At 37.7% G+C, this 10,677-nt stretch overlaps 1 protein-coding gene and 1 long non-coding RNA gene across 2 annotated transcripts in view; both read left to right on the top strand.

Annotated features, from left to right (window-relative positions):
• The window catches only part of LOC107704187 (von Willebrand factor A domain-containing protein 5A-like), a 26,374-nt gene extending 19,937 nt beyond the window's left edge, over window positions 1-6,437 (top strand). The window contains exons 14-21 of the mRNA XM_016507074.1: window positions 240-460; window positions 647-694; window positions 3,189-3,248; window positions 3,338-3,370; window positions 3,503-3,544; window positions 4,367-4,506; window positions 5,676-5,799; window positions 5,885-6,437. Coding sequence (XP_016362560.1) covers window positions 240-460; window positions 647-694; window positions 3,189-3,248; window positions 3,338-3,370; window positions 3,503-3,544; window positions 4,367-4,506; window positions 5,676-5,799; window positions 5,885-5,964 — 748 coding nt within the window. The 3' untranslated portion in view covers window positions 5,965-6,437. The remainder of the gene's footprint in view (window positions 1-239; window positions 461-646; window positions 695-3,188; window positions 3,249-3,337; window positions 3,371-3,502; window positions 3,545-4,366; window positions 4,507-5,675; window positions 5,800-5,884) is intronic.
• Window positions 6,438-6,510: 73 nt separating this feature from the next.
• Window positions 6,511-8,705, top strand: LOC107704200 (uncharacterized). The gene is made up of 4 exons (XR_001635918.1): window positions 6,511-7,082; window positions 7,344-7,719; window positions 7,810-7,872; window positions 8,101-8,705. It is a non-coding gene; the product is annotated as an uncharacterized LOC107704200 (long non-coding RNA).
• The last annotated feature ends 1,972 nt before the right edge of the window (window positions 8,706-10,677 follow it).

The raw sequence follows: 10,677 nt of genomic DNA, 5'->3' as shown, positions 1-10,677 counted from the left end.
GATTAATCGCATCCAAAATAAATGTTTTTGTTAACATAATATATATGTGTGTGTACTGTGTATATATTTATTATGTATATATAAATACACACACAGGCATGTATATATTTAAGAATATGAAATAAGAAAATGTTGTTTATATATTAAATGTATTTATATATATAATATAAATTCTATGAATATAAATATATATGCCACTAGATCAGCCAGTCTTTATCACAGGCTTGTGTTTGTTGCAGGCTGACGATCCACTGGCTGGCGGCCCGGTCTGTGATCCGCTCTCTGGAGCTGCAGGATCGAGCCGGAGGAGCTGCAGGTGTGGAGAACATCAGGAGCAGGATCGTGGAGCTCAGCGTTCAGGCCGGAGTGAGCAGCGTTCACACGGCCTTCATCGGCGTTAATAAAGACAGCAGACAGACAGTGAAAGGGCCGCTGCTGCAGAGGAGAGTGCTAACAGAGCGTAAGTTCACTGATGCTGTGTGTGTTTAGAGCAGGACTGTCCTCCAGTCCCAATCAAACACACCTGCACCAGATAAACTCTAAACTTCTGTGTAGAAGTGGGGTTTCATAAGCAGTTTCCTGTCACATAATAGTGTAATAGTGGTGTGCTGACATCCTAAACATGTGGAATTCTATTCTTTATTAGGTTTGAAGCAACGGCCTGTAGCGTATGGTGCCCCTGCGAAAATGAGCCGTAAGAAATAATATACATTGTTCTTTCCTTTTTAACCTTTTATGTGGGTCAGTCCAGCTCAAGTGGTCCAATCGAGGGTGTTTGATCATTTTCCTAATTTCTTTGGATTGATGATCTCTTTGTATAGGTGATGCAGTTGTTATTTTACCTGGTTTAACCACAGTTTCTGTGGTTGTGTCACAGCAAGAGCACATCTGAGTCTGAAACTGTGTCATCCACCGAGCTGTTTCAGTTGGCAGCCAGTTTCTACATAGATAGCTAGCTATTTGAATAAGACTAGGGCTGGGAATCAATTCCAAAAAGAATGGATTCTGAGGCGTTGGGAATCCAGAGTCAGGGCCTTTTTCAGTACAACAAAGCTTATCTATGGGTGCCTCTCAAACGGAAGTGTATATATTTAAGAAAAATATGTTTATATATTAAATGTATTTATATATAATATAAATTCTATGAATATAAATATACAGTATATGTAAACACGTGTAAATATTTTCAAAATACATAATGTATGCGTTTGTAATTATATATACACATAATACATATACACAGTACACACACGTATATTATATAAACAAAAACGTTTATTTTGGATGCGATTAATCGCGATTAATTATTTGACAGCACTATTTCCATTGCCTCTAATGGAATTAACTGCCTCATCGGCGTTAATAAAGACAGCAGACAGACAGTGAAAGGGCCGCTGCTGCAGAGGAGAGTGCTAACAGAGCGTAAGTTCACTGATGCTGTGTGTGTTTAGAGCAGGACTGTCCTCCAGTCCCAATCAAACACACCTGCACCAGATAAACTCTAAACTTCTGTGTAGAAGTGGGGTTTCATAAGCAGTTTCCTGTCACATAATAGTGTAATAGTGGTGTGCTGACATCCTAAACATGTGGAATTCTATTCTTTATTAGGTTTGAAGCAACGGCCTGTAGCGTATGGTGCCCCTGCGAAAATGAGCCGTAAGAAATAATATACATTGTTCTTTCCTTTTTAACCTTTTATGTGGGTCAGTCCAGCTCAAGTGGTCCAATCGAGGGTGTTTGATCATTTTCCTAATTTCTTTGGATTGATGATCTCTTTGTATAGGTGATGCAGTTGTTATTTTACCTGGTTTAACCACAGTTTCTGTGGTTGTGTCACAGCAAGAGCACATCTGAGTCTGAAACTGTGTCATCCACCGAGCTGTTTCAGTTGGCAGCCAGTTTCTACATAGATAGCTAGCTATTTGAATAAGACTAGGGCTGGGAATCAATTCCAAAAAGAATGGATTCTGAGGCGTTGGGAATCCAGAGTCAGGGCCTTTTTCAGTACAACAAAGCTTATCTATGGGTGCCTCTCAAACGGAAGGCTGCACACATTTAAATTCATGAAAAAAACAAAGAAAACGATTCAGTACGAGTTTCAGGATTCAGAGGCTGTTTTACGGAGGGACTGACTTATGTTGTCCACAATTTTGAGCGCTGCACGACAGAATAGATCATGACGTGATCGAAGGTCTTGATCTTATTTCCATCTTAAAGGGGTCACCGAATGCCCATCTTCCACAAGCTGATATGATTCTTTAGGGTCTTAATGAAAAGTCTGTGACATAGTTTGGTTAAAATTTCTCAATAGTAGTGTAAAACTACACAGTTTTTACCCTGTCAAAAGCAGCTCTGTCTACAGCAAGCCGTTTTGTTGCATGTCGCTTTAAATGCAAATGAGTTCTGCTGACTCCGCCCCTCTCTTCCGAGCCACTCTCTGAGGGACTGTTTGCTTTGTTCATCGTGAAACTTGCTAATTAGCACATTAACAGGAAAGGCGATTTGCAAAGATTCATTACAAAACCTTACACTCACTTCTTCTGTAGATGAAGCTGGATCACGAATGATTGGCGCAAAGATAGACGCATTTCGAAGAAGAAGAAATTGCGCATTCACACTTGTACGGTTCATTTTCCATCAGTACCTTTTCCACACTTGTTTATCTGGCGCCTGGTGCTGAGGAGAAGTCGGAGAGCGCGTCTGAAAAGACCCCCTTTTGTTCTGCGTCTAAATAAATGCAATTATTTTCAAGAACAAAAGAAACAGCAGTTGTGCAGCAGGGAGGCCAAAGGACGTAGCTCCATCCCTGGTCTAAAGAACAAGAAATTCGTGAACCTGGTGAAGATTGGTTTTTAATATTGAGAGAATTTACAGAAATATTGAGATTTCTGTATGTGTTCATATAATGAAGATGTGACACAAAGATGCCCGCTGTGGATAAACCAAGTAAAATTGAAAAACCATCCGTTTTTAGTTTTTATGTGCCAATACATAGAGCTAATTACTGAAAAATAGAAGTAGTAAGAATGCAACCAACTTGACAGTTTTTGGAGCTCTTGAGATGGATTTGAGCCGTGTGTGTGTGTGTTGTTTGGTGTGAGGGTTTTGATTTTGTTTGTGATTTTGACAGATGAGTGTTTTTAAAGTGTCTGTTATTCTTATGTGTGTTTTTCTCTCTGTATTTTTAGGAAGGGCGGCTCCCTTGGGATGTAGCTCTTTAGGAAGTAGGAGATGTGCAGCGACAAAAGGCACGCCACTCAACTTGTCTTGTTCTAATCTAATTGCCTTTTTCTCCATATCTGAATGTGCTCTCATCAGTTTCTCTCTGTATTCATAGCAATGCAGGTTGACACTGAACCGTGTATTAGAAGTAAGCAGCCAACACGCACGTCACTAATTTGTCTTGTTCTTTTCTCAATGTCTGATTGTCACTCTTTGAATGCTTGTTTTTTAGCAAATGCTCTTAAATCAACGTCTGATCATGTCTTCTTCCAATCTACAGAACGCAGCATGATGGTTGCATCTGCTTCTGCGTCACATCGGGGTAAATCAACACATCCGGCTCACATTCAGAACACATTACTCTGATCAGATGTGGATGTCATATTATTATGTAACAAGTACAGTGCTGGATTTCCATCCCATCTGAATAAGCCACATCAGCGTACAACATTTCTTCTATTACTTGCCCTTAACAGTAACTATAGATCATAGGAATCAATGACAAACCATTTATGGGTAAATGTAGTTTCCTGGTGTGGCACTCTTGAATGTTTAAATATGCTTAAACGAAACAAAACTTAAACAGATGGGCAGCTAATGAAGGTCTGCTTATGGAAATCAAATATGTTTCTCAAGGGTTTTTGTGCTGTTGCTCTAAACACTTTAAATAGTGCAAAAACACTGCATGTAGATCATTTCAGAAGTTGTTTTCTTTGAGATGGAAAAGAAAAAAGCATGTTATTACATACAGTAGTAGCCTGGATTGATAGCATCACACTTCATCATGCACGCGTTTCTACAGCAAGAGTTTGGATATGTTTAGATTTTGTTTTTTTTTGTGCATGTCTTGCATCAGCTGGATTTTTTGTCATGTAACGGCGCTGAACTGTGTGTGATGACATCATGACTGCGTTTGGATTGTGATGTCATCGTCGTCATCACCGCTGGTCTGTCTGCTTCGGGTGCTGAGGTTAAAGCTTCAGAAATGGCTAAACTCTCTCTGTTTCAGAACATTGAGAAACAGGCTTAACTAGGATCCGTGTATAGCCCTGAAAATGAATCCTGTCTGCACTGATCTGCTTTACTGTCAATCATAACATAAATCATGCTGCTTCCTTCTATCTAATCCATGCGTGTGTTTCAGCCGAACCCGAGCTCCAGAAGGACCCTTTGCTCCAGCTGGTCTCTCTTCAGAAGGCAGTGGGATGCTGGGAGCTGAACGCTGCGCTGGCTGGTGTGTTTGGGAAGACGGAGGACGAGGTGACCAATCACAGACCAGCACAGGTGGGACAAATCCAGTGCTGAGAAGTTGATTAACACTGTTGCATTCTCCTGTATTATTGACTATTGCAATGCTTTGTTGGCCGGGGTTTCAAATGCTACCCTAAACAAAATTTGGCTGCTAGAATCCTAACTAGAACTAGGATTAGAGATCATATCACTCCTCTCTTACAGTCCTTGCATCGGCTCCCTGTTAGGTTTAGGGCTGATTTTAAAATGCTGATGCTTATTTAAGGCTGTGCAGTGTGCATGGTTTGGCACCTCGATATTTGTCAGAGCTTTAAACTCCCTATACACTAATGCGTGACCTTCGCTCATCTGAAACTGGTCTGTTAACTGTTCCCTCAACCTGTTTAAGATCGATGGTCGATGGGGCTTTTTCTTCACAAGCTCCAAAACTATGGAACTCTTTACCTATTGAGTTAAGGCAATCTAAATCTCATTTTTAAATCTTGCCGTAAAACTCATTTCTTTAGGGTAGATTTACTTAGATTTTTATATTAATTATATATTTTATTTTTGAATGTTTGAATGCATTTCTTCTCTTCTTGCTTATTTTATAATGTTTATATGTGTCCCTGGAGCACAAAAGCAGTCATAAGCAGCACAGGTATATTTATAGCAATAGCCAACAATACATTGTATGGGTCAAAATTATACATTTTTCTTTTATGCCAAAAATCATTAGGATATTAAGTAAAGATCATGTTCCATGAAGATATTTTGTAAGTTTCCTACCGTAAATATATCAAAACTTAATTTTTGATTAGTAATATGCATTGCTAAGGACTTCATCTGAACAACTTTAAAGATGATTTTCTCAATATTTAGATTTTTTTGCACCCTCAGATTCCAGATTTTCAAATAGTTGTATCTCAGCCAAATATTGTCCTATCCTAACAAACCATACATCTTTCAGATGATGCATAAATCTCAATTTCACAAAATTGACCCTTATGACTGGTTTTGTGCTCCATGGTCACATATGGATTATTTTATTGTTTTACTTGTTTATGTAAAGTGCTTTGAGATGTTACATTAAAGGCGCTATAGAAAATAAAGATGATTTATTATTATTATGCGATGTCATATCCTCAGGTAGGTCATGACTGGTGTGTGTGTGTGTGTATGACGTGTGTGTGTGTGTGTGACGTGTGGTGTGTGTGTTTCAGGTGGATGGGTCAGTGTGGGCCACCGTCCTCGCTCTCATCTGGTTATACTCGTATAAACTCGATCAGCAGGTGGAGTGGCAGTTTGTGGCCATGAAGGCGGCGTCATGGATCTGCTCTCAGAAACGTGAGACGATGCTCATTCATTCAGTGCTTGCTGTACATGTCCTTGTTCAGTGGTGATTGAGTGTGTGTGTGTGTGTGTGTTTCAGCGGGCGGTCTGTCTCAGTGTGTGTGTGACGGGAACCTCCTGCTGGGATCTCAGCTGACTGAAGACACGCTGGGAATCTGAAGACTGAAGAATCTTGAGAAGACCAAAGATCTCTCTCTTAATCATAAACATCTGCGTGTGTTTTCTAGGGTAACATCTAAACATATCTTAACAGAATAAAAGATTTATTTTTGTATCAGTATTTTTTAGTATGTGTAAGCGTTAGGACTTTTCCTAAATTCATTGCTTTAAATCTAATGATCTAATCTTATGGTACCTTGTGTTTTGAAGTCACTGAATCAGGATTTCTGTCTGATCCTGACTCTGTGTGTGTTGAAGTGAGCAGATTGTGTCGGTGTCTTTACCAAACTGTGTTATTAAAGGTGCATTAAGTCAAGTCACCTTTATTAATATAGTGACGTAACACGTACTGTATGTTGATCTTCTGTTCATCTTCATTCTGTCATTAATGATCACTGTCTGTAAACAGAAGTCAGTCTATAGATGTTCTAACAGTGAATAAAGATTATTACGCTGCATCAGGTTCAAACTGAACACGCAAGCCCGCAGGTGATGGAGATTTACCGCTGATTACAGAACCGGCTTCACTGATAAGATGCGCGTTAAATATCGCATGCGATTAATCGTGCAGCCCTATTTTGGATACAATGTGACTTTAAATCTCTTGTCTTTAATGAACGTCTTTTTTCATCCCACTTTTGATGTTTGTTGCTTACTCCATCCATGATTTACATATCATTCACTTAGAGTATAATTAATTAATCAGCTTTCCCTTAATTGTGTTGATTACCTGGTGTCTCCAATTAGTGTCTTGAACTGCGTATATATGCAGGTGATTTATAAGGTTTAAAGCCAGAAGATTGTGCAAGATGGTCTGAAATGTTTACAGAATTTTCTTTTTTTTTTTCTTTTCTTTTCTTACTTTTTTTTTGTTTTTTTTTGTTTGAACACTTTTGCATTTTGTTGTCACTTTATATGAAAATTATCAAATATGTAGATCCCCTTTTTTGCTTCCTGGCACACAGGAGAGTTACAGGAGCAAATCTGAGATTTTAGTTTTATTCCTTTAGTTATTAGTTAACTTGCCTCCCGCCAGTAAATGCATAAAAGAAGAAGAAACACTGAAGAACAACAGAAGAAGTGATGAACTGGAGTTTCTCCGGACAGCTGCTGTTTCTGTGAGTTTGCTGTAAACTGTTGATCATCAATCATTTATTCAACTACTTGCTTTGACTTGATTCTAGTTCTGTTTGTGTTTCCAGATCCCACTGATGAATGCAATTTAATTTGTTCTTTCACTTTCTGTGACCATTCTGTCAGTGACTCTTTAATTCAGCTATCATTAGTCTGCTATCATTACAGTGCAGTCATTTCTACAGCACATCTGCCTTCAGCGTTTGAGTTTGATTGATTTTAATTAATGATTTCTTGTTCTACAGAATTGGATGTTGCCACGTTATTGGGAACTTGCCACGCTGAGGGAGAATTGGGAAGCTGCCACGCATGTTCATTCGCTTTTTTGTTGTTGTGTGTGTGTGTGTGTGTGGGCTTTTCTTTTCCGCATGTTCATAAGTGTCACATCGGTCTAGATTTGTTCATGTTTTCAGTTCAGTTGTCTTTATTTTGTCATTGCTGATGATCATAGTGTTGTCCTCTGTTTTCCTGCTGGTGTCTCTTGTCTTCATTGGTTCATTGCTCTATCTGCTTTTTATTCCAGTTCTGTTTGTTCCTTTATTTCTGCTTTTTTGTTTGTTTGTTTCTCTCATCTGTAACTGTCCTCGTGATCAAACTACAGACTGTCAATACACTCCTAATGTAAGTAATTTCATTCTAAAATAAAAGTACAAATTCATCTTTAAAATTGTAACTGGTTTACAAACAAACATGTTCTTTTCTCCTTTTTAGTTTATTGGTGACATGTGAGTGTGAGCAGCTCCCCTCATCTTCATCTCTGCTCTTCTCCATAAAGTAACAGATATTGAGTTTATAATCCATATTGTTAGAATGTTTTAATAATTACTTGGGGATTATGCATAAACGTTCCCAGTCACCCAAAAAACAAAGTTCTCCTCTGACTATCACTTTTCCTTTTAACATTGCGAAGGCCTTGGTACTTTTGTCCTTCGTGAACAGCTGTTTTTACAGAAACTAGTGGAAGAGAGCTACTGTAACTCTAAACTCAGTTTTGTATTTCAGATGCATCTCAATCTCATCATCTGCAGAGAAACTGCTGCTCGATCACCAGAATGATGGCCTGAATGCTTCAGAGAGGATTGTGAAGAGATTCCACTGGAACTTGTTCTTAATCACATCTGTGTTCTGATTCCTTTGTGTTTTACTTCATGCATTTATTAATCTTCAGTGTCAGTTGTCATTTATTAATACATTCAGGTGATAACTGTTCAAAGCAGTGATATTTGTGCTACAATTTCACATGCCAATAAAAAGCAAATTATATGGACACTTCATGTTTAATGGAATTAAATGATTAGTTAATTGCATTTTAATAGATTACACTTTCAATAACACATTTGGATTTGTTTGTAAAAGCTGTGTTTATGCATGGTTTTAATACAGCGTGTGGTGTTTCCAGCGATTCACTGAATCATTCTGTGAAGCAATTGATTCAGAGTTTGTAAATGATTAATTTCTCCATCGCTAGCAAAGCTGGGTTTCTGATATATTTGAGCTTTATCATTGCGAAAAGCAAGCACGTTTAATTTCCACTGGTTACAACAGATTAAAGATGAGACCCACTTTATAATAATGTTAAATTGAATGCACTTTAAATGCATAAAAAAACCCAATAAATAATTCTAAACAAGTCTCTCAGTTGTGTATTGTATTTTTGCATAAGGACAGTAAAAATGCACTGCAATAATCAAGTCGATTCAAAATAGGCATAAATCATTTTTTTTTCTATTGATGAGTGATTGAATTAGTTTAATGCATTTTAATGTAGCGCCATTTTAAATCGTAAAATCTTTTTTTTCCATTTTAATGTTTTTTTTAATTTTAAGTTAAATTGTTTAAATAAGCTACACACAAGTACAAATTCATTTCTTCATATTTGATAAAACAACTTGGAAAACTGACAAAACATAGGTCTTACTGGTCTATAATAGAAGCTGTCCATAAAACACACAAACAACAAAAGCCCTGCAAATTAATATAAACTATTTTGAAAACCACATATATACGGACACGTCATATTTAATGTTATTTTATTATTTTTTATTGCATTTAATGTATTCTACTTTCAATAAAACATGTGCAATGTGTTTGTAAAAGCAGTTTTTATGCATGTTTTAGCCTGAGTTTGTATTGCATTGACAAGCTTCTGACCAGCAGGCGTCACTAGTGCTGTTTCCAGCGCTTCGAATCACTGAATCATTTTGTGAAGCAATTAGTTCAATTGATTCGAAGCTTCGAGAAGGTTCGTTTCTCCCATCATTAGGTGACGTAACTTCCGATTCTTCTGAAATTGGCCTTAAATCGTTCACAGAGACACGTGTTGATCATCATGGCGTCTGAACACGGAGAGGTAAGCATCTGGCTGTTTAGTTAGTTTACAGTGGCTCAAAATATCCACGGAGAAGCTTTCTACCTGGATGCTATACCACAGTGTGTCATCTAATTTAAACTAAATGAACAAGAAAATTGTGTTCTTCTCTAAATGTTTAAAAATCCTCGATTGTAAATCCCACACACGAGAATTGATGAAACGCATTATTAGACCGTTTTCTAAGACGGCATGATAAATTAATCCCATTTAGAAGTTATAAAGCATAACGCTGTTGTTAATTCACAAATGTTACAATTCAATTAAACACATGCATTGTAATTATTTACATGCATGTGTGTTGTGTTTGTTGCTCTGCACGAACTGTTAGCGACTCAAGCTCTATCTCTGCAGATGCTGTGAGTTTGGTTTGAGTATATAATGTTCATCTGGGAACCTGTGAGGCCTTTCATCAGATTTGTGATGTCAATCATTCACGAACCTTTGCAAACTCAGGAGAATGGATCAGTATCTTTAAATATGCTAACTGTTCATCGTGATTTCAAAATAAAAGTTCAAGCCCTCGCTCTGAGTTTGCATGTTTAATGTCTACATATTCAAGAAATGACAGAGACTGTAGCTTTTCTGTTGTAAAGAAATGTCCAAATATTAAAGATTAAGTGGACATTTGAACTAAATGTTGTTTAGTCAAGGATTGGATCTTGCTGTAATGTGTAAAAAGTCATCAGGCCTCTGCAGGTGTTGGTTATGCATAATGTACTAGGGCTGCACGATAAATCTAAATGGAATCGCGATTTGACAGAAGCTGTGATGGTCATGCGTATCTTTCAGTGGAGCAGGGTTCTGTGATCAGTAGTAAATCTCCATCCAAAGGCCAGAGGGCGCTCTCGCGCTGAAACTCCAAATACGCCTCGCAGAAGAAACCCAGAAAATGCCTATCGCTGCAGCTGAATAAACAGAAGATCCAACTGCTTTCATTGATTCAACGTGACTAATAAACACATGACTACGGCAATATGCGGTTTATCTGAGTATTTATTATTATTATTTTCATTAAAATAAAGTATTTATAATGCAATGCCTTTATCACTGCTTAAATACTATGAAATATGTTGCGTGCTTATTCTGTGTGAGAAGCCACATCATCTCACAGAAGGATTTGTCAAACACTCGACTGACGTTATGAAGTGAGTTTGGAGTAAAAACATGTTATTAAATGTGGTATTTTCACATGCTTTCAGATGGAGCAG

This window comes from Sinocyclocheilus anshuiensis, unplaced genomic scaffold (assembly GCF_001515605.1).
Source record: "Sinocyclocheilus anshuiensis isolate Anshui unplaced genomic scaffold, SAMN03320099.WGS_v1.1 scaffold1228, whole genome shotgun sequence".
Lineage (NCBI taxonomy): Eukaryota > Metazoa > Chordata > Actinopteri > Cypriniformes > Cyprinidae > Sinocyclocheilus > Sinocyclocheilus anshuiensis.
The sequence above is the reverse complement of the archived record's forward strand: the minus strand, read 5'-3'. Positions and strand labels throughout refer to the sequence as shown.